Source organism: Prunus avium, chromosome 1 (assembly GCF_965620075.1).
Source record: "Prunus avium chromosome 1, drPruAviu1.hap1.1, whole genome shotgun sequence".
Lineage (NCBI taxonomy): Eukaryota > Viridiplantae > Streptophyta > Magnoliopsida > Rosales > Rosaceae > Prunus > Prunus avium.
This window is the reverse complement of record NC_142284.1, coordinates 57,752,048-57,778,846: the sequence shown is the minus strand read 5'-3', so window position 1 is coordinate 57,778,846 and position 26,799 is coordinate 57,752,048. Positions and strand designations below refer to the sequence as shown.

Genomic DNA, 26,799 nt, shown 5'->3' with positions numbered 1-26,799 from the left:
CAGATACGGGAAGCATTTCAAAGAAATTATCTCACTCTTGAATATAATTGCCCAAATCAAAAAGAAAGTTGTCCACTATTCACTAACATTTTCAGAAAATTTTGCACATATGATAGCACTGAACCTCAAGATGGAAGACCATACAAGAGGAGTTAGTATTACCTTTTTTCAACAGCAGAACTTTTCGACATTAGCCCATTACTTGATGGTATTCCAAGACCATCCAACAGAACTTCAAGTCCTCCAATGCTTTTAAAATGATTTTGACCACGAGGGTTCTGAGATAATGTTGAATGAAGAATTCTTAAAGACAGATCTAGAAGTGATGTGTCCGTCCACCGTTCTTTCATGCTTAACCTTCTGATTACACGCAGCAGCTCTGGAACGAGAACAATCCCCATCAATGAAAATATAGATACAAAGAGAGTGCAGGGTTTACAAAAGGCAGTATCATAGTTTGGACATAGGGAATATCATACAGATGCCATAACAATTGGGGTATTCAGGCAACTCAAATGCTACCCAAAAGCTAAAAAATACGGGGCAGGGCCGTAAAAGAGCAGGATCACGGGAGAACAGGAACTGGGATGGGGTAGTGTAGGATGTCCTCATGAATTATGAGCACTGAACCCAACAGAAACGTAACAATACTAATAGCGCACGCCAGGGACAAAATATGAATTCATTCAACTATTGAAAATATTTCTTTGTAATATGTTTTATTAAAGTAACTTAAACAGTTTGGAATACATTCACAAGCAAAGAAGGAAAATAAACAAGCAGAAGAAGAAAAACGAAAGGCTGCCATAAAAAAAAATAGACTAGAAGGCACAGAGATAATTGAGTTTCAAAATATCAAAAAGAACATACAAAACAATAGCTATAAAAGGCACAACAAAATAGTAAAAAATACCTTTACCTAATCAAAATGTTAAGAGAGAAAAAAAATTATTAAGTGAGGATAACATAGTAATTTACAATCTTTTAACATTTAGTTGTTTTTTTAAAAGGAAAACTAACAAGAAGACATGTTATACCCCCACTCTACCTTAAAAATATGAGACTTTTTTTCTATTTAAAAAAGAAAAGAACAAGCTAAGTAAGTTTCTGAAAATTACCATAAAAATAAAGAGAATTTCTCAGTAAACAAAAGGCCAATTCGTGCATGCCAAAGGGCTAATAATAATAATAATATAACAGTAGCAATAAAAAGGGAAAACAAATGAATTTATTTAGCACTTCTAATCTTATTTCCTCAGAAAGGAAATTTAATAATAATAACAATAATCATATATATATATATAATTACATAATAAAGAAGAAAGAGAGAAAAAAAGGTCATAAATATAGATTAAATATTTTCTAAAGAAAAGTACAAATGAAAATTAATTTAGAAATTAAATTAAATCATGTATCGAAGATGTCCAAACTGTACCGTTAAATGTCTAAGCTGGTATGACTAAAGAAAAAGTTATTTTTAAGAATCTGGCACGAGTTTCCAGTGTGTATCACCAAGTTGAGATGTGAAGTATTAGGTTATAAATAAAAAGTTCCTGCCTCATTCTCACCCCCAAAGAAAAAAAAACACAACACAAAACACAAAAGAACAAGAAAAAATATTTGCCTACCTTACCTACTAACCAATTAAGTCCACCAGCTTCCATCACAGACACAACTGCCCTCTGATGCCATCGTAACCTTATTTCACTAGAAGGAACCTTTGAACTACCAGAAGAGTCAACTGGAGACGTACCATCCCTTGAAACAGAGCCTATAGTATTACTATACAACTGACCTTTCTCATATACATTTGAATTTAAATCAATGAAACTACATATTATTGACACCACATATACAAGTATTTGTTGCAGGAGTCCAGTCCTCTCTGCAGTATAATCAGATGACTTTTCATCAGCTGAAAGTGCACCACTTATCGTTTTAAGCTGGACTACAACCCCTGAAATAAAAATAAAAAACCACAATGTAAAATTAGCATCTATATATACCTCTGGGTTCAACAGACGTTTTGCAAGATCAAGTTAATTCATTAGGGACATTATGACTTCCTTTAAACCTGGGTTAATTCATTGAATGCCTGAATCTGAATGTTTCACTGATTCTATTCTATTTATTAAATAATAATTTTTAGTGCAATGCTGTTTTAGACAATGGAAAAAATAAAAGAATAAACTCCTCAAACCAAATCTTTTTTCTTGTTCTCTATCTCCACATAAGTGGCAAACACAATCTAAATCCAAGAGACAATGAAACTTCCGGCACTACTGGACATATTTCGAACAAAATGTGTCACCATAAAAAAGAAAGTGCACTAGCAAATAATAACACATATAATACCTTTCATTAATGCCGTCAGCTTTTGAATCCCACCATAGTACCCAAAAACTCTGCAATTGTGCAACGAACGGGTAACAATCATAAGAGCATCCAGGAGTGGCAATCCTTCAGATATGATATTTAAGGTTGTGGAATGGCTAGAGAAGTCTGCTGATGAACGAACTGTACTGGTGTTTACTGGATTAACCATGGGAAAAACAAAGTACACCATAAATGACATAACAAGAAAACCAAAACTGAAGGAAGGAAGACTACAATTATTAATATAAGAGGGATAGAACAGCCATAAAGAAAATAATTAACCAGATATCAAGTGCTAACATATCAATATACCATGACCACATTCCTGAAAAAAATTCATCAAATGCCTTCCAAAAAGGGGGGGGAGCACACATAAATTCACATTGACAATTACTTTGAAACAAGATACAATAAAGACAGCAATGAGAGAAGTCAAATGAAAAGTGAGTAGTTACAAATTTGTCCCAAAAGGCACATCAAACCCCCAAATTTTTCATGAATACCTACCATGCTGATATACAAGTAAAATAACATTTTTATGCAATAAAATTATAAAAGATATGACAAAAGGCAGCGATTAGAAAAGGAAACATTTGGAGTACTTTATGTGCAACCATGCCAACAGCCTCAATGTCAGTGTTCATAAAATAATTATACTAAAATAATAATTAACAAAAGCAGAAGTACATTGATTAAGAAACACACGATAACTAACTCTAGGATTGCCTAATAACATTTTGGGTGGAAAGCAGATTCGAAACTATGAAGTCAGTTTCCAAAAATTTTACTCAGCTTGAGTAGAAAATGTTTTTGTCATGTCCACGGTAATAAAATAAATAAATAGTAACTTCCAAGTTTGGGATCTTAACATTTGGCTAGTTAAGAAGGCCATTCTCAATTGGACTTTATACGGGATATCAAGCATAGGGCCAAAAAACTGTCATAAGATAAAGAAAGAATTATTGTTTCGCAAAAATTTAACCAGAATAATTTAATATAGGAATACCGCACACCAAAGCAATTTTCTAAAAACCAAACAGGAAGTTCAACTTACACTCTGCAACCATAGCAGTTAATTGTGTAATCTCTTCAGTCAATATTAAAATGACTTCTGCAGGATGTCCAGCAAAGCAGCCAATAACTACATCTGAGTTTGATGAATACTCTGCAGTTTGGATGGTAATTGAAGCAACCTCTGAAATTTGGCCAGAATTTACTGGTTCCCAGTTCTTGTATACAACTAGAAACTGCTTAAGAAAAACATGAAACAGCCTCCTCTTTTCCACCTACATATTGAGTGAACAAAAAATATATCACAAAATTATAAGCATATGACAACTAGAGCTCACTAGGAACAAGAAAAGCTATTATTGTCATTTTCTGATATCAATTCATTGCATATATATGTGCCAAAACAAGGACAAATTAAAGTGAGTTGGTCCGATCTTGTACAAGGCCAGCCAGTCCCCAATCTCAGACAGGAATGTTATGGCTGCAAACTGAATTTTATGTCTGACAATTGACCTAATGATGTATTAACCAGTGTCCCACTTAGGAGCCCAACCCAAACGACAAAACATTTCCTTACCCTTTTTTTTTTTTTACAAAACAAAAAGGAAGAATTTCTTTGTTTATGGCACGACAAAAAATCCCTTGTTTCAAGTCTTGGTCATGGTTCATAAGAACATTTTATAAGTGGCCTAGACAAAATGTACTTATGTATATAACACAATGTATATTACATCAGGAAAAAAAAAATTCATAATTACAAGTAGCCTCTAGGGAGCTAGAATTTGGGATAAAGAATTTGAGAAAGTAATAAACTTCCAAGCATACCTTATCAATAGCTTTTTCGTATCTATCCCAAAGTATATTCAGGACCGCTTCATCTCCAACTTCACTGGAAAAATAAAGGCCATGTCATCAAAATATTCATCCTAAAATAGTTAATAAATTCTCTTATAAAATAATTAGTAAGTAATTCTGCACATTGATGTCACAAGATAGTGTAAAAATGACTAACAGCAGAATAAAATAAAATAAAATCAAGGTACCAAATGGCTTACTGAATCAGACACCATAAATTTAAAAGTAATGACTTCTTCGATTTGCGGTACCATACAACGCATGCCCACACTGTGTAATTGCATTGTATGGTTGAACAGCAAATGTGTACAATAGTTACTCATGTAGCTTGCCTTAATGTTGGGCCTGAAAATTAACAAGTATAACAGTTTGTCTGTCGGTATTAATGTAGAGAAGAGATTAGAGTCGTTGGCTAGGATTTTGGGTTGTGAGTTAGGACTAGCCACTTGGAGAGTGACCCTTGAGTTATTTGGGACTTGATTTGGGGACAATCTGTGTGCTTTATATTTCCGGGATCCAGTTATTGAGAAAGAGAGGAAAAGATTAGATGGGTGGGGGAGAGAATGTCTTTATAGGAAGGGGGCACTTACCCTGATTCGGTCGGTCTTGAATAGCATTCCCACTTATTTTATGCCCATTGCAAAGTAAAGTAGCTAAAACTTTCGAAAAACTCTAACAAGGGGTTTCTTTTTGGAGAGGATCAGAGAGGGGAAAAATGATCATTTAGATAGATGGGTTCGGTGCACAAACCAAAGGACGGTGGTTGGTTGGCTTTAGGAATTTGGCGAAAGGAAATAATGTGTTGTTGGGAAAATGGTTGTGGAGATTCCCTCTTGAGCATTACCCCTTGTGGAATTTAGTCATTAGGAGTATGTACAAAGCCCAATAAATGGGTGTGATTCTAGTATTCTAGAGAGAGTTTCGTTTGAAGTTCTCGGAAATACATTTCTCAAGGTTTCTCTTACTTTTCTCATGTATTGCAATTTTTTGTTGTGCATGCTTTCCCTATCCACAATTCTTAGAGATTGCTAGTCAGGTCTTGGCCACAGGACACCTTTCAAGATCACCAGAAGGTAGTGAGATCCTATGAAAGGCTTTTGGCTATCAATATTCTCTTCTAACTCCTTTTCTTCATATGAAAAACTTTCATTAAAGGAAAAGAAAGAGTACAAAAACAGAGGACAACATGTCTTTCAGCCACAAGATTTAAAACAGCCACCAAAAAACTACACAAAATAGCAGACTACCATAACAATACTCTAAGACACTACAGCGTTCCAATCAGACAGTATAACAGAAAAGGAATATCCCCTAAATTGTGGATATACCGGAGCCCATAAAGTAGCCAAAAATCGGACTCTCTCCCACAATTATCAACCTCCTTCCCCCTAACATCTTCAAATGCCCTTCTTTTTCTTTCTACCTAAATGAAATTCTTAAGAATTCATTCTCCAGATATAGTGTGATCACCACATTTCTTCGAAGGTTCAATTTCCACACAGCTTTAGCCTTCATATGGACTCTTTTAATCTGTAGGATCCTATGATTTGGACTAAAGACTTATATTAGCCCCTGCCCTAAACAAAGTTTTATTAATAACAACCCTAAAACACAGTAGAAAAACTCAGTGAACAAGAGGTCCGCCAACATCTTGATACAACTCTCATAAAAAAACATAACCAAATTAAGCATCTGACATCATAAGTCAAAACTCTAAAGACCACCCTACAGCAGCTCCTCAATCTAACAAAATTACAGAAAACGAAAGATCTCTAAAGGATAGAGCTGTGGCGGAGCAACATCTCCAAGAATGAGATGTAAGCACCACCACTGGGCTGGAGACAGTGAGGCCTATAGGCTAGCTTTGGGTTCACTTTTGTTACTAAGGGAGGAGAATAAAATTCTCGACCATTCAGTTTTTTTTTCAAAAAATTAGACATTTAATTAGCTGAAAGTAATTAGGATCCTTCCTAATATCCCTCAAATCATGCAACAGTAATTAAACATATCAGTCCTTTTATTACAATAGTTGAAGTACTTTACTGTAGTCTGTAATCAATTTAATATAAGATCCCCACAAAAGAAACCACAAAACCATAATTTACAATAACTAACATGCCACATTAAAACAATCAGTATTCAGTAGTAATCATCATGGTGAAGCATAAGTACCTGAATCGGATCTTCGGACCAGGGGGAGAGAACTTCTGAGCTTGTGCCCCTGAAGCAGAATCTCCATCATGGCCACCGGAAGTCCTTCGAATTAGGTCTGCAACACCCTTGACAATATTCATGCTTCCCCACCGCCAAGATTTATATAAAAGTCAATGCTTCATTATCCAATTGTTAGGATATGAATGGTAATTCCAGCCCATCAGCTTCAACGGGCTCGCCTTTCTATTACATAGTACATAAGTCACCATTAAGTTAGCAAAATTGCTCATACAGCCTAAATCATACTGAAATACTGCCACCTAATCCACAAATTTTGGAACCAGTGGAGAAGGACTAAAAATTGGTTGCAGGAAGAATTAACAATGAGAGGAGCTCAGTTAAGTTTCTACAATAAATACACTGGTTAGAGTTGACTTTCTGTGTTCTTAGAAAATATACAATAAAATCTTCTAAAACCTCCAGCTCATTTTCCATTCCTTTCCTTTAACTTGTTCGCAAACTAACAAAAACACTATCCAACTATCAGAAAACTAACACTTTCATGCAAAAACAGCCTAAATTCAATTCAAATAAGCTGCTAATAAATAATAAAAAATTACAAACACACATTATCCAGGACAACATTGAAATATCTGATAAAATGAATGCCGATAAAGATTGTAACTTTGAAAAAAAAAAAAACAATTAAAAATAATGGATCAACGATGAACACTCGAACTCCATGATTGAATTCTATAATACAAATTCATCAATTTCAGGAAGAAAACGATGACAACCTGATTGGATCGCTGGGTCCAAAATAACGGTTTAGATAGGGTTTCTGATTGGAGATCTGAGCTCCTTCTTCTTCAATGGCGTCAGTACAGAATCAACGAAAGAAAATGCGTAAGCCGAAAAAAGAGAAGAAGAAGAATGGAGGAAAATATAATAAACCCCAAAAAATAGTTAAATTTCAAGATTGCCCCTGCTAGTGTGGTGGTTGATGATCTAGCGGGTGTGGTTTATCTGGGAGTCGAAAATCAGCGATAAAAGTTAAACAAATTATTAACCATCCAAACCGATTTCAAAAACGTCGTCGTTTATTGTCGGTGAAGCTTACAAGCTGCCTTTTATAAAACGTGTCTTCTCCAAAAAGAAAAAACATAAAGTGGATAAGGAATAAAGAGCTAGCATAACAAATCTGAAGTCTGATTTGAGCATGCAAAATTGGTCTTTGGCCTTCGTTTAATAAATTGATTAATAATATAAAGCAAGAAGCTTCATCCATACAACTATGGATAAGTAGGTTCATATGGCTTTTAGAGTTTGACTTACATGCTTACAACTTCACATCACATATAATCCTAATTTATTACATTTCAAAACTCGTTTGTATTTCATTTATTACATTGAAGATAATCAAACATGGATATATCATAATCCTAATTTATTTATCCACCTTCCCTTAGGGGTGGGCATAGTCTGGATTGGATTGGTTTAACCTCTAAAATTACGGCCAAATTAATTACAATAGAACGGTTTTGTTCGGTTCAATTTTGACAAAAATCATGGAGGAAATTGAACCAAACTAATTACAACAAAAATCATAACTTGCTGCATTTTTTTTCTTCATTTTCTAGCATATCAAACCATCCTAAAATTCAACATTCAAATAACTTCAAAGTTCCATCAAACTTCAAATTCAACATACATATATATTTATTATCTACGTGTGTTAAATAAAATAAAATAGAAATAAATACACAAGTAGAACGGTCCAATTCAATTTAGGCCGATTTGTAAAAGTACAAAACCAAACCATTAGGGTCCATATTGGTCGATTTGGCTGGATTTATGCCCACCCATACCTTCCCTAATCACCTAGGTTAATACTAAGAATTTAATTCATTTGCTTATTATAAACTGAATTTACTTCATTTGCCTTAGAGCATCTATAATGGACTCCTTAAACCCCCTCATAAAATAGGGAGACCTCTAAGAGCTCCTAAATCTGAGGAGAAAAAAAAGACTCCTAGTAGCTCCCTATAATTTAATGTTGCTTTGTTTTATGCATAGTTTAAACTTTTAATTAATGTTAACTATTTTTTATATTATTTTTTATAGAGATGGGCCAATCATATTGAATTAAAAAAATAACTATAGTATTTATAACTCCCTAAATTATGGAGTATGATTGGAGTTCAAATTTTATAAAAAGCTCCTAAAATAACTTTTGTGTGTTTTTAGCTATATTTTAACTGAAAAATATGGAGCATGATTGTAGATGCTCTTAATGATAATAACATCAATAACAAGGTAGAGCTCTCTCATATGTCGATCTCAACTGACATCTCAATTTGATCTCACCTATTCCACGTCCACGACTTTGACATAGGCCAATGTAAGATAACTTTCTAATAATTTTCTTTTGTGCACTAAATGGATCTCTATCCGTCATTTTTGAAATCCCCATATACAAGCTATCACTCAACTTGCTCTAAAAGTATACTTTTAATGAAAGTTTATATTGAGATTTATAAAATAAAATATAAAAAAAACTCAATTATCGAGATTAGTTCAAAAATGAGTTGTATATAAAAGAGCTCATGCCTTCTTCTACAAACCTCTTTTTATGAGAGCACTTCCACTAGTACTCATTTGCAGAGGCAAAAGGGAGTCCAAGTTTGGAACAAGCCCTCCAACAATGAAAGGCAGCTCGGCCAAAAATGAGCCCAGTTTACCCATGCCAGCCCAAAGGCAAGTATTGCTTGAACTGCTGCGTGGGTTTGCTGATCTCATGATGACGTTAATGTGACGTCAATGATCAATTTAAATACCACCCAAAAAAAAACACCAAACAATGCGGAATTTTTTTTCTTCTATAAATACCTAGTCATATTCTTCACTTCCTCCACCAAAACTCCATATAAATTCCTCTCCTCATATCTCATATGAATAGTGTTTATCTTTACTTGTCATGGGAATGAGTGAAGAAGCAAAATAAAAAAATAGTAGGGTAGTCACTATTCACATAAATTGTGTCCGCCCTTTCTCGCATGGGTGGAAGTGCTCTGATCTTGCTTTCTTTATTTGGGCTTTTCTTTAGGTAGTTTTACCCTTGTTGTGGTCCTTTCCTTTTCTATGGATGCATGGCTTTGGTCGATCCCAAATTTGGGCCCTAATTGTTGAGCTTTCTCGAAAAATCCAAAAGAAAATAAATTACAAAACAGCTCTCGCTATTTGTGCAAGATGGATTAGATTTATTTATTCATTTTTCCCATTATCTTGGACAAACTTTATTGTTATAAAATTCATCATCACCACCAATATTTCATCCGTTTCAGTTGTGAACTTGCAAACGTACCGTACATTACAAAGCCTTCCACAATTCTGGATCTTTATGCTAATGGCTCTCACAGAAAACAAAAAAATTAAAAAATTATTAAATTATGCTTGCAGTTCAAGAAAGTCAGTGAAATATTATGCATTAAAAATTAAATATGCTCTCTGTCTGTCTGCTTGCTTCTTTTGAGATCTGAATTATTTTCTTTTTTCTGCGACCCCATTTCCTTTCTTTAAATAGAAATACGTTTCTCCAAGTAGAAAATGTGGTCCGCAAGGCTTCTCTTCTTTTGTCTCCTAAAGACGGTCATTTCATGTGCAAGTGGGGCTTATTTAAACCCATAATTCCACCAATTAAAAACTAAACAAATGATTGTCTCCACATGGTTGGCCAGTTTAGTTTCGTCATGCCTTGATCAAATGGAAAATCGAATGGCCAATGAGTAAGAAGAGTTAGTAGAATTTAATTGTAATTAATTCATGAATTAATTAACAAAAAGTAATTAATTAAGTAATGTTTAGTTCTACAATCTACTAATGGTTTTTTTAATTCTTGTGTTGGGTTTAGATAAGGACCAGACCACATTCTCCAGTGCATTGTATTATGCGAATAAACCGTGTCCCACAAATATATATAAATCAATGATCTTCTCGTCAATGTATACCAACTTCTCTCAATAAGTCATCATATTGTTTATTATTGTTATATAATCATATGTATAATATATGGTTTAATTAAATGAACCATCTTTGTTAGATTTCGTACATGAAGTCTCAATGTTACCCCTATGTACATATATCACAACATCAAGGATGTAGCGTTGCCTTGTGTATTGGGATACACATTACAACGCCATGAAACAAAAAGAACATAACATGTTCCATTTGGAGACATCATGGCACACATTATAACAACCCAAGCTTTCTGAGGTGTAGGATTTGATTCAAATCATACAACAAGATGAAATTGATGACAACGCCGACGATAGTTTAGGCACACGGTTTTAGTTTCTTCAATAAGGGAGTGTTCGGAGACTCAACTTTATCATTTTATAACATTTGAAAAAGAAATGTCACTAGCTAAGAGCTAATTGATAGCTCGAAAATCCCTTTCTCCGTAAAAACACTCTAGAGCCGTTTTCACTTTGAGGGGGGAGGAAGCCACTATTCTTCCTCCCTTGTCCCCTTATCCTTTCCTCCCTTCTCCTCCCTTCCCCCATTTTCAGAGACAGAAGGTTTCCCCTATTTGTCTTTGTTTTATTATGCTTTTCCTCCACTCGTCATAGGCGAATGCATCTCAGCGTCAGATCTCCACATGTGTTTCAGTGTCAAATCTCTATCACTATCTTTTTTGTGATTTCTTCATGTTTGGAATAAGTCACAGAGACTCTTTGGGGTTTCTGTTTAGTTTTTAGCTCCCATTTTTGTGATAATTTTTCACCTCTCCTTTGTGAGAGCTTTCCGCCTCTCTTTTGTGAGAGTTTTATTTGTATTGTTATGACTTGGTTTTTTGAAGCTTTATTTCATTTTGATTGTTTTGAGTTTGCAATTTTAGTTGGGATGCCTATGCCAGAGTTTCTTTAATCATATGTGATCATTAATGGACGAGCCCCATATTGTCTTAATTTTGATGTTATATAGATTGCTCCGTTATTGTAATGGTTCTTTGTTGCTAGTTTGTATTGGCCATTTGTGTCTAGTGACGTTTTTTGTTGAATTATGAATGCAATCCCAAAATTTCTCAAATAAAAGAAGTAATTGATAATTTTAGTTGTAATTGTGCAATGGTCTATATCGAACTATGATACTAATGACATGTTACCTACTTATTAATTGAATAAGACAGAACCATAATGTAAAAGCAATCAAAATCACAAGAAATTGAAATTGACATTAATTTCAAAAAAGCATAATTTTAAAATGGGATTTGACCAAGTTTGAATGCGTCAACCATTTCAAACTAAACTAACAACTTCCTTTTTGCTCACTAATCTTACTAAATCACCCCACATTTTGATTCATGTTTCTTTTCAGTTTAGACCAAGTTGTTGCGATAAAGTAATCCATACAAGTTGGCTCAGATTGCTATTTCATGTGATGGTATGCCCCTGTGGATTGAGGATGGTCCACAAAGGCTGGATGCAAGTTGTTTGGCTATAATAGGACTAAAAAACTGTTCGATAAACAAACATATTTAGAAATATATTTAAAATGAAGGATATTCAACTTATTCCAATTAGTCTTTTGATTTAGTGGTAGTAGTTTAAAAAGAAGTCTAAAATTTTCAGCTCACATGAATTGAATGACAATACTTATTTACGGTGAATTCAAGATCTGATTGTGATTGATATGTAATTTGGTTGCGGCTGAATTATCCCGTTGTCACAATAGACATAAATAGTATATCTCCGCTTATATTTTCTCTTTTCTTCTTTATGTGAAAATTCCACATATCTTTATATAGTAATATACCAATTACAATCATATTGCCTGCTCAAATGAAGCACTTTGAACTTCCAATATAATAAACAAGCAAATTTTATAGGATTTGGATCCTCATGCCTTCAAAATAATATTTACAAATTGCTTGGTATGGACCAATATCTTATCCATAATTCCAAGACAGTCAAACAACTAGCCAAAGCTAGAAAGATAAGATACGCAAGCAAATGCACACTCTAGGAAACAATAATTAAAAACCCTAATTGAAGCAGAGGTTAGATTTAGAGAAAACAACAAAAGAAGAAGAAGAAAAAAAACCCAAATTGATGATAAAGTGGAAAGCATCACGCATACCAAGTGAATGAGAGAGAGAGAGGAAGAGGGTGAAAACGATTACCCACCCAAAACGCATTAACCTCCAAGACAAAACACCCAAAAACGACACATCACCGTCCAACGGTATCAACCCCCAACAACCCCGTCACATGCCAACATATCCAAAAACAGCACAGAAAAAGGCGACAGGAGGCGGGGGCGATTCCGTCATTTCACCACGTGTTTCCGAAGACGATATCTCTCCGGGCGTTGGAGTAACTTTTGGAGTGTTCCCGGTACACCACGTGGTTGGTGTACCATCCAATAGACGGAAGACATATGGAATATGTCTAATACAGTCCGCCACATGTCATAAGAAGAAATGCAGTAAGTTGGATAATAATTCTACATGTTCTATGTTTATTGGATGGTACACCAGACACGTGGTGTACCTGGAACATTTAAAAATTTCTCCCGGCGTTGCCATTTCTGTACAACAGAAAAGAAAGAAAACAACATTTTAATCATGCAACGCACATTATGCCCCCGCGATTCGGAGCCTGTCCCGCGCTAAGTTACGCCGGGTGCGCAGTGCGCGCGCTGTCGTCCTAGGCTAACGTGTCGCGAGGAGTTTGGTTTATAATTTGACGTGGGGGGATTTTAAAAGGGGTGCGCATTCACTCCCCGTGCGCTTTTTAGCCTCCCTCTCACTCATCATCCTCAGTGAAGAACTCCTCGTGTATTATTTTTTTCAATTTCCCACCGATTCATCAACCTCCCATTCGCTTAAAATACTCCAACGCCCACTTTGGCCCTCTCCATTCTCTCTCTCTCTCTCTCTGTCTGAAACCGAAACCGCCATTGCTAGCTATTCTCTCTCTCTCTCTCTCTCTGAAACCGAAACCGCCATTGCTAGCTCTTCTCTCTCTCTCTCTCTCATCCAAAGCATTGTTTAATTCACACAGCTAGCTCGCTAGTTCCACCGCTTCAAGCTTGCCCTCATCAACCAAAAAAAAAAACACAGACGAAGCGAAGCTTGGGATAATTTCAGAGCGGTCGATCTGTTCAGAAATATTTCTTCACCTGCAGCTGAATGCGCTTTGGTTTGAAAACAAAATACAAACCAAAGCCATACACAGCGATTGTACTGTCAGTAGGGTTTTCTCTTTGAAGCACATATATATATATATATATATATATATATATTTATATATCTTGAGATCGTTCTTCTTCTTGTTGGGGAGTATATTGGAGTAATCTGAGTCTGGGAAACGACGTCGGAGGAAGTTTTCGGGTTGGCGCACGTGAGGTGGCACGTGACAGTTAGGACTTTGGGGGAGTTTGTTATTATTTACTTTATTTTCCCGGTCCGTGAAAAATGCCTCACAGAACGACCTACTTCTTCCCGAGGCAATTCCCGGATCGCAGGTTCGATTCGTCATCCAAGCAGCTGTTGCAAGAAGATCACAACGATCACGAGAAGAGCAAAGACAGCGACGCTTTTGGAAATGGGGATCACGATCAACAACAACAAAAGGTGCCCAAAACTGCCACCAACAACTTGTACAAATCGTCAGTTGCTTCTAGAGATGACAGTGAGCCGCCCGATATTCAGTACTTCACGGGCGGCCACCAGAAGAAGCCGCAGTTGGCGGCTTTCTGCGACTGGTTCCTCCACGACAAGAAGAAGGGTCACAGCGCTCGATCCAAGTCGAGCGCTGGGCATAACCTGAGGGCCACGAGGCTGTCGTCATCCTCGATCTCCTCGTGTCACCTGGTGGATGAGGATCGGGAGCTGTTGATCCCGCAGCCTCATCATGATGATCATGATTACCATCATGAGGCTGCTGCTCCGCCGCAGCCGCCGGAGTCGTCTACCACGACGACGCTCAAGGACAGGAGCGTTGACCGGAGCTTTGACCGGCAGGTGTCGCTGCCGAGGGTGTCGAGCGGGAGTAGCTACGCGGGGAGCTTGTTCTCTGGAACGACGACGTTGGATGGGAACTTCTCCGGGGATGTTAAGGACTCGTCGGCCACGACGAGGCATATGGAGGAGGAGGAGGAGGAAGAGGAGGAGAGTAGTAAAGTGAGCTTGGTGCAGAGGTATAAAGAGAGCTATTATCTGCAGCTTCTTTTGGCTAAGAGGCTTAGTTCTGATGCTACTCTTGGTAGTGAATCATTGCTCTTGCATGAGAGTGCTGCACTTGAGGTTTCTGATGCTGAAACGGTGTCGTATCGGCTCTGGGTATTTTTACTCTCTCTCTAACACACTCTCACTCACTCTCATCTTAAACAAACATGGCACTCAACCTCTCATTATATGGTTTAGTTCTCAATGATCAATATCAAAGTATTTTTCTGTATCAACATTACGTCCTTGAGCTGGGGAACTGGTACAACTAGACATGTTTCTTTGAAGTTTAAGTTTGGAATTTTGACTTGAGATGTTTTCCAAATTTGTACATGTTTAACCTTAAAACTCATGTTTAATGCGTAGATTGTTGCCTGTATGCTTTTCAGGTTAGTGGCTGTTTGTCATACAATGAAAAGATATCTGATGGTTTCTACAACATTTTGGGAATGAATCCATATCTATGGGTGATGTGCAATGATGTCGAGGAAGGTCAGCGAATACCGTCCTTGACGTCGCTTAAAGAAATTAAACACGGTGAGACGTCAATGGAGGTGGTTCTTGTTGATAAACAAGGGGATTCTCGCCTCAAGGAGCTTCAAGATAAAGCACATGAACTTTCATGTGCTTCAGAGAATACTTTAGTGTTGGTGGAGAAACTTGGCAAGCTTGTTGCCATTTACATGGGGTTGGTTTCAATTTTCCCCCCTTTTAAAACTTGACACACATATTTGGTTCGTTGATTATAATTTTTCTGAGTCACTTCAATTTGAAGGGGTAATTATCCCGCGGAGCAAGGAGATCTCCACATGCGTTGGAAAGTGGTTAGCAAGAGATTGAGGGATTTTCATAAGTGTATTGTGCTCCCCATTGGCAGCCTATCAATGGGGCTTTGCAGGCATCGTGCCATTCTTTTCAAGGTACCTCATTGGTTTGTTTATACTGGCAAACTAGTCTTCACCTTGTTCATTCTGATTGGCACTACTGTACCAACTGTAAATTAATTGTTTTCGACATATTTAATGTTGTAGATACCGAGTGGTATGTTCTCCATTGAAGTTGGTGTCTTTATTTGGATAAAGAAATTGAGTCATCTATATGTCGATTAGTTTGCCAGTAAATCTATTGCAGATATGTTTTGATCTTTTACATGACGCACATGTGAGATATGAGAGTGCTATCTAGGAGAACAAACATATTATCATTGTATATGTGGGAAGAAAGAGAGTCTAGTGACTCCCTTAGTGTGTCATAGAGGCAGTCATGTAAATGTCTTGCAGCAGCTTATACATTAGAGTTGAACTGGCCAAAAGGGGACATCACTTCGTCGCCAATTTATTGTGCTTCTTTAGAAATTGTAGCCCCCAGAATACTTGTCACAGAACATCCTGGCTTCTTTTGCTGAAGAAGGATATAAATGTGAGATAGCAGTGTCATAGGGACCAATTCTTTTAGTGTTATCTGAAAGGTAGTACAAATTTGTTGCCTTCATTCTAAGGCACAGTTCTCCATAGGGACATTTCTTGGGTTAAATCTTATAATCTGTTTCACCCAGGATAGCAATTCTAACTTCGGATTTTGTTCTAATTTACAATTATGCATGCCCTTGTTTACAAGCTAATGGATAGTGCACTTGTGATGTATCTTTCTCAAAATTCATTTTCTTGCTTCAAAACTGATTATTTTGCTGAATGTGTCTCAGTAGTAAAATTCAGGACTCATGTATCCTAATTGTGCAAGAACTGTTTGAGCATACATGAATCTGTGAACAGGATGCATGGGTTTCACATGAGAATGCAACTGAATTAGAAGCATCAAGTGACACACAATTATATAGAGCTATGAGTTTTCATCCTCTGATCATTTGGTGAGGTATATGTAGCTTTTCGAGGTGAACTAACAAAATTCTTGGCGATATGATTCTTATGGGGTTTAAATGGGAAGACCATGCCTATTCCTGTCCTTCTGCAGCTAGTCAAATGTTTTGCAAATATTAGGCCAACATAATTTAATAATATTGTTGTTGTTTCTTGTTTCGTCATCTACTTTTGAGTATATAGTGTACAAATGAGCAGTCGATGGCCAAAGAGCAATGATATCTTGGAACTCATTTGACTTGACATCATTGTGTTAAAGGAACCTACAGGACTACTTATGTCATTTTAAGCAGAATGAATTGATATTGAAATAAACCCACATAATTCATGCATCTCTCTTGCGTTTTGATTGGTCAAAATGAGGTACATTGACCATCACGTCGCCTGTGGGTTCGTATGTGCTTGTGTGGTGTGCGCTGATCATACTTCAAGGGCATATGGAATATTTTTATTTTTTCATAGCTTGACATCTTCTGAAGTTAATATCTGAAGTCGATATTTTCCATGTGCAGAAATTGGCAGACCACATAGGTTTGCCTTGTCGGATAGCTCGTGGTTGCAGGTATTGTGTGGCAGATCATCGGTCTTCTTGTCTTGTCAAAATTGAAGATGACAGGCAGTTTTTGAGGTTGGCACTTTAATTGTGTGCAATGATTTGTTGCTTGCAGGATATTATGTTGTTAATATGATTTGGATTTAAGTTCATTCTGAAACGCAGATATTGACAGTCTAATTCATTGCTTATGTTCTTTTAGTATCTGTTGTTCGAATGTTGTGTAACAATATATTCTTTATAGAATTATAATTTAAGGGTGTCAATCTGTTGTCTTTTGGTCTATACATTATCATTGCAGAATTCGTGGTCAGTGACACACTGTTGTTTCCCAAATTCACTGCCCCCATAACATTTGATGTTGAAAAGATTTAGGCATAAGCTCAGAATGACTTAATTGGTGTCAAATACGTTAACTTTCTCTCCTGTCATACCAGGTTGTGTTAATGGTGGACCTTCATATAATTGATTCTATGAACTCTGTCACGTGTTCAGTTTTCATTAACTTAAATTAATTTACAAATGTTATTTCATGCTTAATTTGATGGTTGTATATGTATTTCTTAACAGGGAATATGTGGTTGATCTAGTTGGGAAACCAGGAAACCTCCATGGTCCAGACTCCTCAATAAATGGAGGATCTCTTTCTGCGATACCTTCACCATTTCAAATTTCTCATCTAAAAGAATTCCAACAACCTTACAGGAATAATGGATTATGTTGCCAACTTACGAACTCAAAGCACACACGTGCTCCTCCCGAAGATCCATTCTATTCAGGTATGTTATGTCTTTCATATGTTGAAGATATATGTTCCACTACTTTAAGTATTAGAAATCAAAGGGAAGCTGAATGAACTGGGGTGAAGGAATCATTGTTACTTAACGAATATATAGAACTTTATTTCTACATATAATTTGTATCTCTGATAGGATACAGTGCTGTTGACTGATTCGTTGACGTGGTGATCCATATCAATGATCAAGATTTAATTGCAAGTTACGATAGCGGATGGGTCTTTGTATGTAGCATTAAATTGCCACTTTGATATGAATGCATAAATATTTGTGCTCCCTGGCTATATTTTTTTGCCTCTTTGCCTTGAGTTCTTTGACAATAGGCCAATATCATTTTTGTTTTTGTTTTTTGCTTATATTTGGGTAAGCTAATGTAGTGGTTGTTGTTAGCAATATTGTTGGTGTTGCCGTTAGACTTCATGTTTTGTGTATTGATACAGAAAAAGAAAACATTTATCATGTAGGCTGATTTCACTTATGATGGCTTGCATAATGCCTGTTACTGTCTTTATCCTTTCTGCAAAAATAAAGCTAACCTTAGCTTCTTAAATGTGTAAAGATCTATCTCTTGCAGGCGGTGGGGAGGGAGGTCAGGTCATCAAGGAAAGCAGTTTGCTTCCAGTTGATCAAACTAAATTTGGGATGGAATCTTCTCTGATGCCTTTGGAGTTGAAAGGAAATGCTCAGAATTGCCATCTTGAAAGTACCATGCCACCTTGTGCCCAGGGTGATGCTTCTCAAGCTCTTGATGTTGCTGCTGCTGCTGCTGCTGCCGTGGCATCATTAGAGGAATCTGCTAGACTTGGCGAAGAAAATACTGTTGTACAACAAGCGTACAGAAGGGAGATTGTTTTATCAAGAAGTCAGGTTATAAGCAACAGTGTCAAGCAACCTGAAGTATGTGTGTTCAATCAATCAGAGCTAGAGGGGGTTCATGGTGAACTTGTGAAACAAGGTAGAATTACTGCTGTGACTATCCCCAGGTATTTGAATCTTGAACCCTCTCTTGCAATGGACTGGCTTGAGATCTCATGGGACGAGTTAAATATCAAAGAGCGTGTTGGAGCTGGTATTTCTTCTCCCCCTTTTTCTTTTATGACACGGATATATCTTTACATATTTTATTACTCAACCACTACTTCTTTTCCTAATGAAATCTTATACTCCGTTTTTTTCCAGGCTCATTTGGGACAGTGCATCGTGCTGAATGGAATGGATCGGTTAGTATTTTGTTCCTTGTGATTTGATGGTGATTACTTGTTTCTCGAGTAAAAATTTGTTTGGATACAACATGAATACTTAATCTGCTCTATATGTGTGGCCCTTTCAAGCGGATTAATTTTATGAGAGATGCATATAATGAGATTGCTTAAAAGCATGTCATTGTAGAGCTTGGCCTGTGTGTGTGCTCTATTTTTTATTTCTGTCTTTGGAGTAGGTTTTGTAACTTTTGGTGTTTCCACCAATTTGATTAGATGGTTGAGTGGAATTTAGTTTTCTGCTTAATATGTTCCTTCCTCTTGAGATGTCTTCGGTTGGATGCTGAATAGCTTCCTTGCAATACATACATCAGTGCAGTTTTCTGTTAAAGCTTTTTCTTTGTTTGTTCAATATTTTCCTTAAATTAGTAAAATTTAGTGATTGTCCAATGCAGGATGTTGCTGTCAAGGTGCTAACTGTTCAGGATTTCCATGATGATCAATTGAAGGAGTTTTTACGAGAGGTAGATTTCCATGTTCTGTACAGATCATCAGTTTGTAGATGATCACATCGTAGCCCTTATTTGACTATTGTGTATTGTGCTGTGTGTTTATGATCATACTTGACGTTCACTTTCACATTGTAATTCAGGTTGCAATTATGAAACGTGTCCGCCATCCGAATGTAGTCCTTTTCATGGGTGCTGTTACAAAGCGTCCACATCTGTCAATAGTGACAGAATATCTGCCTAGGTATTCAATTCATTTTAGTTCTTCTGTGTATAATTCCATAGACATTCTTGTGTCTAAACCTTTTGCTATCCTGGTGTCCGTGGAGCAGGGGTAGTCTATATCGTCTCATACACAGGCCAGCTTCTGGGGAACTTCTGGATCAGAGGAGGCGGTTGCGCATGGCATTGGATGTGGTTCGTATAATTAATCATCATTGTTTTTTTTTATTCACTTGCTGTGTTTTCTGTTAGTGAAACTATATATGCTGTCTTCAATGCAGGCCAAAGGGATCAATTACCTCCATTGTCTTAACCCTCCTATCGTCCATTGGGATCTTAAATCTCCCAATTTGTTAGTTGATAAAAATTGGACAGCGAAGGTAAGTTAACAAAAAAAGGTTTAACATTTTGCTTTGAGTTCTCCAATTGGCATGGTATGGACATAATTAATCTCTTTCATTTATCCTTAGGTATGTGATTTTGGGTTGTCCAGATTTAAGGCGAACACTTTCATCCCATCTAAGTCTGTCGCGGGAACGGTAAGCCTCTCTCTCTCTCTCTCTCTCTCTCTCTCTCTCACAACACACACAGAGAGGTTGTGCGCGAGCGTGCAAAACTAGCCTTTGGGGTGGTGCCTATAGCTCCCCAATCAGAGCAGGGGTGCCAAACCAGACCGTACTGGAAAATCTTTATCATCCTTGATGAATCTTTATTTATTTATTTTCTTTTGGTCAATGATTAATCTTTATTTATGTTAATTGAATGATCTGGTAGTCCAGTTCCTTCTTCCCAAGAATAGGATGCAGATTGCTCAATGTTTGTTGATGTGGTTTTTGTCTCATAAATACTTGTTACAGGGATTAAATTCTTGATTTCTGCCATCATGAAGTTACCACTTCACATACTTCTTTTATCAAGTAGAGCTTTCTCCTAAAAAAATATAGAGGTGTTCAAACATTTTTCTTATTTTGTTTTGTTTTTTCCTATGTTTCACATTTTAGTCTCTTTCCTCATTTGGTGATGTATGAATGCTTTGAGTAAATGACTATGAACTCCTTTTTTATGTCCTCCATATAAAGTCAGGTATTTCTATCAATATTTTGCAGGTTGAAATTTTACTTCGCAGTGCATCAATCGACATGTAACTCACTAACTTTTCTTTTCAGCCCGAGTGGATGGCTCCAGAATTTCTTCGCGGAGAGCCCTCAAATGAGAAGTCTGATGTTTACAGTTTTGGAGTAATCCTCTGGGAACTTGTAACAATGGAACAACCTTGGATTGGTCTTAGCCCTGCCCAGGTACGAGTCATGATTTGCATCTACTTTATTGTGCCTTCTCCTGCACATTAAATGTCACTTCAAATCTTTATTTCCAATTTTTTCGCCTTTTGTAAACAAGGTTGTTCTGTGTCTCAGGTAGTTGGAGCTGTTGCCTTCCAGAACAGAAGGCTTGCTATCCCAGCCAATACTCCGCCAATGTTGGCTTCACTTATGGAATCCTGCTGGGCTGAGTAAGTCTACGCAAGTCCTCCCTTTTTTGCCATGACATATTTCAAGGATGACCTGATGAGAAGAAATGGCTCTAGGACCCTCTAGATGCATATGTTAATCCAAGAGGTCATTCTTTTCTGCATGCGGTGTGAACAGTAAATCTATGTGGCTAACTTTACTGGCAGTAAATCTATGTGCCGTCTATTCTCATCCCAAGTTCTATAGCGAATCAAATATATACCATTGTCAGCATTAGAATTTGTTCAAATGCACGTAGCTGAGGTTGGGGAGACCTTACTCACAAAGCCCTGGATAATGCTCTGCGGTGTCTTTCTTTGTACATGTTGCCATCTAGCATATTAGCTAAGAAGACAGCAAACATTAACTGGAATTCAACCACACCTTGTTCTTTTCTGCTTTAATACCTGATTAGTGTGAGCTTGATATACAATGTCGGCCCATTCCCCCACAGCTTAAGCTTCAGGGTCTAGTGGTTGCCTAACAATTAATACTTTTATTCAACGAAATATTTGAATGTAGTGCTTTGAAAGACATTTCCATCATATTTTAGAACTTGCAGGTGGCAGCATCACTTGGATCTTTCCTAGCCTACTTTTTATCTACAAACAGACTGACTTTAGTCTTTATCTCTCTTGACAGGACTTGTATGTTTAGTTTCTCATTTTGTGTATTCTCTTTGGCAGTGATCCTGCTCAGCGCCCGTCTTTTGCTAGTATAGTTGAGTCGCTAAAGAGGTTGCTAAAGTCTCCTCTGCAGTTGGTACCCGTGGGCGGAAAATGAAGGGTGCTTCTGCCCATAGCTGAATCGAAGAGTTGATCGTTATACGTTCGGTAGTTAAATCTCTACAACTGACTGAGCTTCTTTGGTTCTTGGCAATTATACAAGTGTTTCTTGTCTAACCCAATTAGAAAGCAGTTGTACCCCTCATATGAACCGAAGGGAAATGAATGTAGTTCCTTCTGTATTTATGTGAGTTTCTAGTGTGGCCAGCGTTTTCATGATAAGCTATTTAGATCCCCCTCAAGAATTCGGTTCGGTTCGTTTTGATTGAGGATCTGGAATTAACTTTGATTTGTATTTTGTTTTGTAACTGATAAGTCTGATATGCATCTGGGCTTCTACAAGATTTGTTACCAAATCATGTTCTTACATTTCAATGGCAGAATAATGGAGGGAACTCCTACCAAAAATTTTAAGCACTTATACAAGATTTGTTAACAAAAAACATGTTCTTATATTAAATGGCAAAATCATGTAGGCAACTCCTACCCAAAATGTTAAGCACAACGGAAAAGAAATTTGGTAAGTGCTAATATGCTCGAATTGGATGATGCTGTTTAACCCCCAGTTAACTTTCTTCAGTATATTCAGTTGTTACTCATTCCAAAGTTCAATCAAATTTCATGCCAAAAGGACAGAATTCCAAGTCGATTTGATTTCCTTTATTCTTTCTTTAGAACGATCCTAATTGCATCAAAATATTTATCATTAGACAGATTGTCGATTGAATCGATGAGATAAGCACCCATATAATCACCAATGAGGTGTTAGTTGGATTAGTCCAGATTTTTGGTGTGCTTTCAAGTGATCATGGTTCAAGCTCAATTCGTACAAAAAGAAGGTTGTACTTGTGTTGAGTTTTACCCCCTTCCCTTTTCTAACTTTGGCAACAACAAAAAAACACACCTCTATAATCTTTTTCAAGAATTCAAGCAACTATATAAACCCTAAACCCGAAACTCGGGAAAATAGAGTTACAATCTCTCTGTCACGAGATTAGCGAAACTCAATAACCAAGGCAAGCATGTCCAATGTTCCACGATTAAAGCTGTGTTATTGGCAACACACCCATTACTTGTCCTTGTGCATAATGGAGAGACATAAGAAATACGAGACCCGGAGCCGAAGATAAGGAAAGATGGCATCCAAGTTGCCAAACGTGACTAGTAGATTTCTTAACGCACAGATAGAGTTCATCTAAAATAAGTACATTAGATAGCTGGTGGCGATCTAATCATCTTCAACTCAAACATGAAAGTCATTGTCTTTTGAAGGATCAAACAAATAAAGTGGAGAGAACAAATATTTCAACCCCAAAAGAGAACAAATAAGAAAGTGTATTAAAAGAAATTACTTCGATAATTCAAGTAGCTAAGAACATTTACGTTTACCCCCTGAGGTTCATGGTTGATTCCACTATCCTATCAAAATAATAGTCATAGCTCATAGGTCCCTCCCAACACCAACAAGAAGGCGGCTTCATTAAATATCCAAATCCTAAAGCCAGGTGCCAGTCAACATAGTCGACCCGTCCCTCCTTCCTCCCCAATTCACAATCTAATCCCAATCTCACAATTCACAAACAAAATTCCCAAAATCCAACACACAGACATCCAAGACAATCCAGTCCAGTCCAGTCCAATCCAATTCAATCCCAAAATGGTGTCGCAGATGGTTAAAGACTTGTTTCTCCAAGCAGACCTCATCCTCGTCGTCGTCGTCGCCTTCCTCGCCATCCACAACATCCCCCAGAAGCTCCTCGCCAACCTCCGCTTCCGCTTCCGCAACAAACCCAAAGCGCAAGCCAAGCGCCACTTCGTCCTCGGCGCCCAGCTCCTCGCCCAAGCCCGATCCGCCGCCTCTCCCTCCTCCGCTTCCTCCCTCTTCCAGCAAACCCTCGACGAAGCCGAAAAGGCCATCTCCCTCGACCCCAAGGACGCCGCTGCCCACATCCTCAAAGCCCTAGCCCTCGACTCTCAGGGCTACAAGACCTCCGCCCTCGACGCCATCGACATCGCTCTCTCCCCTTTCGCCGCCAAGAGCCTCACCGAGGAGGAACGCGGCGATGCGCTCGTCAAGAGGGCGGAGATCAGGCTGTCGATGAACCGAAGCAGCCAGGTTGACTCGGTGATCTCCGATTTGACTCGGGCTGTGGAGCTGAGCCCGGAGAATGTGAAGGCGTTTTGTACGCTCGGAGAGTGCTACGAGGGGAAGAAGATGACGGAAGAGGCCAGGAAGGCCTACGAGGCGGCGCTGAAGGTCCAGCCCAGATTGAAAGTCGCGAGGGATGCTCTCGACCGGCTCGGTTCGAGTTAGACGAGTCGACTCGGCTCGACTCGGTTCTATTTATATTTTGTTTTAAATTTGTGTTTATTTTTCAATTAGAATGATCAGAGGCTTTTGTGACTAACAGTGTGGTGCAAAATGCAACGGTATTAATTATGAGTCTGGTTTTCTTTGTCTTTTTGTTAGTCTCGTAACATGGAGGAAGAAAAACGAAATTCCAGTGATGTCAAAAAAGAAGAAAACCATTTAATTCAAGTGATTGAAAAATGTAAATTCTTGCAACGCTTATCAGAAATTTTCTTATTTATGTATTATTTCATTTTGTAGAAAATGTTTTTAAAAAGTCCCTTGGGACAGACATCCGGCATAAAAAATGCATCTCGGCCACTTTAATAAGGGGTGGACATTTAAACTGGTGAATTGACTCGAAAAAGCCTGAAGAAATGGTTCTGATTTGAACCGATTTGGTGTTTGATTCTTTGTATTTTGAGGTGGGGTGATATTGTGAATAAATAATTGTGAAAGTAATTTCACTAGGAAAATCCACTCCAACATCCAATTTCTTATCTCTTTGCCTAAAACCATACAATCCAAGGATAAATTTCTATTCAATTGTCTGGATAAACAGAGGAATTCCAAGGTCAACAACAAGGAGGAAACTCAAGAACATGATAACCTAAATCAACCCCGTGAATAAAATCATTTATAAAAAATAAAAATCACATATTCATTATCCAACCAAGTCAGGATAATAGATTTTCTGAATTACATTACAACTTCAGTTTTGCTAATAGAATCCCCTGAGATTTCACACTATCCTACCAATAACTCACTCCATACATATTTGATAATGGCTAATTTATTCAGTAAATCAAGATGAACTTCAGTGTTAATTTTGAGTAATGATCCCTAAATTTATATCCACAAATTATATTTTATTACCTCAAAATAAAAATAAATGAAAAAAATTGATTAACTTACCCCGAGTAACCCAACTCCCCCACAACTTTTTCTAAATATCCCTAAATGTCATATATCTTTAAATTCCTTGTCTACCCCTAAACTTAACAAAACAATTCAAATGAATTGACGGAAAGACTGATGTACGAGGGCGTGGTTGAGTTGAAGGACTACATAAATTAAAAAACGAGTTGAATGACTAAAATGTAACTCGTGGATAAATTCAGAGGCTATTGGTCGAAATGAACATGTACATAAAACACTATAATCTTCTAATATAGTAAAGTTGTTGGCGGTCATCTCCCACCTTTGGAGCCGAGTGTTCATTCCCCCTTCCTGTAATACCCGCTTGTATGGAAAAAGAAAAAGAAAAAACCAAATATCCTGAATTAAATTCTCATTCAAAATGGAATCTCCTAGAATTGATTAGGTTGCCCTTTGCTACTCTATATATAGCATAGGCTTGTCTGTTAAGAAAACCAACAAAGGCATCATCTTCTTCCTAGTTTGCAATTTTCATTTCATTTTTTTGTTTTCTGAGAGAGAGTCATGTCTAGAAAGAAGGTGAAACTGACTTATATCAGTAATGACTCAGCTAGAAAAGCAACATTCAAGAAAAGGAAGAAGGGTCTGATGAAGAAGGTGAGCGAACTCAGCACCCTTTGTGATGTTGAGGCATGTGCTATTATTTATAGCCCATATGATACTCAACCTGAGATTTGGCCATCCCCTCTGGGAGTGCAACGCGTTCTTGCAAAATTCAAGACCATGCCGGAGATGGAGCAGAGCAAAAAGATGGTGAATCAGGAGAGTTTTCTGCGGCAAAGAATTGAAAAAGCCAAGGAGCAGCTCAAGAAACAAAGGAAGGACAACAGGGAGAAGGAGATGACACGAGTGATGTTCCAGAGTCTCACTGGGAAGCCCCTCCAGGGTTTGAACATGATCGATCTCAACGACCTCGGGTGGCTCATCGACCAGAACCTCAAGGAGATTCACAACAAGATTAAGAGTCTGAATGAGGAGGCCGAGAAGAAACAAGTCCAACTGGAACCAACAGGATTGTCAGTGCATGCAACAGCAGCAGATCAAGGAATAATGGAGAGGCAACCATGGTTCACAGACATGATGAACCCTCAAGAACAGCACATGGGGCTTGGTGCTGGGGATGAGATGTTGCTGCCATTTGGAGATCAAAACCACATTAATGCTATTTGGTCTAATAATGCCTTTTTCCCTTGAAATATTTACTATTTAGCGTTTGTTTTCTAGGCTAAGTGATTTCTTTGATAATTTTAGCCTCTTCTTCAAACGAAGGCTGTGTTCACATTTAGTTTCTTGATGAATTTTATGTATTAAAAGTAAACTACAATATATAGTGGTTGGTTGGTGTGTTAATAATCTTCTCACTGTTTAATTCCAATATATATTGAAATATTTACTTGATTTATTGTAATTGCAAGTAATTGTGAATCTTGTTTT

General features: G+C 37.4%; 4 protein-coding genes across 9 annotated transcripts in view; 3 read left to right on the top strand and 1 right to left on the bottom strand.

Moving 5' to 3' along the window:
* Positions 1-7,353, bottom strand: part of LOC110772574 (binding protein) — a 36,861-nt gene extending 29,508 nt beyond the window's left edge. For 2 of the 4 annotated variants that reach the window (XM_021977012.2, XM_021977011.2), the window contains exons 1-7: positions 7,194-7,353; positions 6,415-6,639; positions 4,213-4,276; positions 3,431-3,662; positions 2,356-2,532; positions 1,634-1,957; positions 163-379 (exon numbers count right to left, since the gene is read on the bottom strand). In XM_021977012.2, the coding sequence (XP_021832704.1) occupies positions 163-379; positions 1,634-1,957; positions 2,356-2,532; positions 3,431-3,662; positions 4,213-4,276; positions 6,415-6,536 (1,136 nt within the window). In that variant the 5' untranslated portion in view covers positions 6,537-6,639; positions 7,194-7,353. Of the gene's footprint in view, positions 1-162; positions 380-1,628; positions 1,958-2,355; positions 2,533-3,245; positions 3,314-3,430; positions 3,663-4,212; positions 4,277-6,414; positions 6,640-7,193 lie in introns of those variants that run through there. The other 2 variants (XM_021977013.2, XM_021977014.2) reach the window with 2 other exon arrangements.
* A 5,841-nt stretch (positions 7,354-13,194) lies between these two features.
* On the top strand, positions 13,195-22,432 carry LOC110772577 (Protein kinase superfamily protein). 3 transcript variants are annotated; one of them, XM_088246825.1, is made up of 15 exons: positions 13,197-14,740; positions 15,016-15,314; positions 15,402-15,546; positions 17,016-17,131; positions 17,627-17,835; positions 18,428-18,922; positions 19,033-19,073; positions 19,508-19,576; positions 19,705-19,805; positions 19,894-19,978; positions 20,065-20,163; positions 20,254-20,322; positions 20,950-21,081; positions 21,199-21,293; positions 21,978-22,432. In XM_088246825.1, exons 1-15 carry the CDS (start codon positions 13,874-13,876, stop codon positions 22,072-22,074), a joined length of 2,919 nt encoding a protein of 972 aa, XP_088102951.1. In that variant the 5' UTR covers positions 13,197-13,873; the 3' UTR covers positions 22,075-22,432. The 3 variants fall into 3 exon arrangements, with proteins under 3 accessions (XP_021832711.2, XP_088102951.1, XP_088102950.1); XM_088246824.1 differs by having other exon boundaries at positions 13,198-14,740; positions 18,413-18,922; XM_021977019.2 differs by lacking the exons at positions 21,199-21,293; positions 21,978-22,432 and having other exon boundaries at positions 13,195-14,740; positions 18,413-18,922; positions 20,890-21,027.
* Positions 22,433-23,480: 1,048 nt separating this feature from the next.
* LOC110772585 (uncharacterized) lies at positions 23,481-24,536 on the top strand. Its single transcript, XM_021977029.2, has one exon. The coding sequence runs from the start codon at positions 23,734-23,736 to the stop codon at positions 24,388-24,390; it is 657 nt and encodes a 218-aa protein (XP_021832721.2). The 5' UTR covers positions 23,481-23,733; the 3' UTR covers positions 24,391-24,536.
* A 1,333-nt stretch (positions 24,537-25,869) lies between these two features.
* On the top strand, positions 25,870-26,559 carry LOC110772566 (agamous-like MADS-box protein AGL80). The gene has a single exon (XM_021977000.1). The coding sequence runs from the start codon at positions 25,870-25,872 to the stop codon at positions 26,557-26,559; it is 690 nt and encodes a 229-aa protein (XP_021832692.1).
* Positions 26,560-26,799: the final 240 nt, after the last annotated feature.

Bases quoted from the DNA above. Each gene is read 5' to 3' on its own strand.
- LOC110772577 (XM_088246824.1), top strand. From the start codon at position 13,874: ATGCCTCACAGAACGACCTACTTCTTCCCGAGGCAATTCCCGGATCGC. The intron at 18,923-19,032 runs GTATTTCTTCTC...GTTTTTTTCCAG, and splicing joins CAAAGAGCGTGTTGGAGCTG to GCTCATTTGGGACAGTGCAT. The intron at 19,806-19,893 runs GTATTCAATTCA...TCCGTGGAGCAG, and splicing joins GTGACAGAATATCTGCCTAG to GGGTAGTCTATATCGTCTCA.
- LOC110772585 (XM_021977029.2), top strand. From the start codon at position 23,734: ATGGTGTCGCAGATGGTTAAAGACTTGTTTCTCCAAGCAGACCTCATC.
- LOC110772566 (XM_021977000.1), top strand. From the start codon at position 25,870: ATGTCTAGAAAGAAGGTGAAACTGACTTATATCAGTAATGACTCAGCT.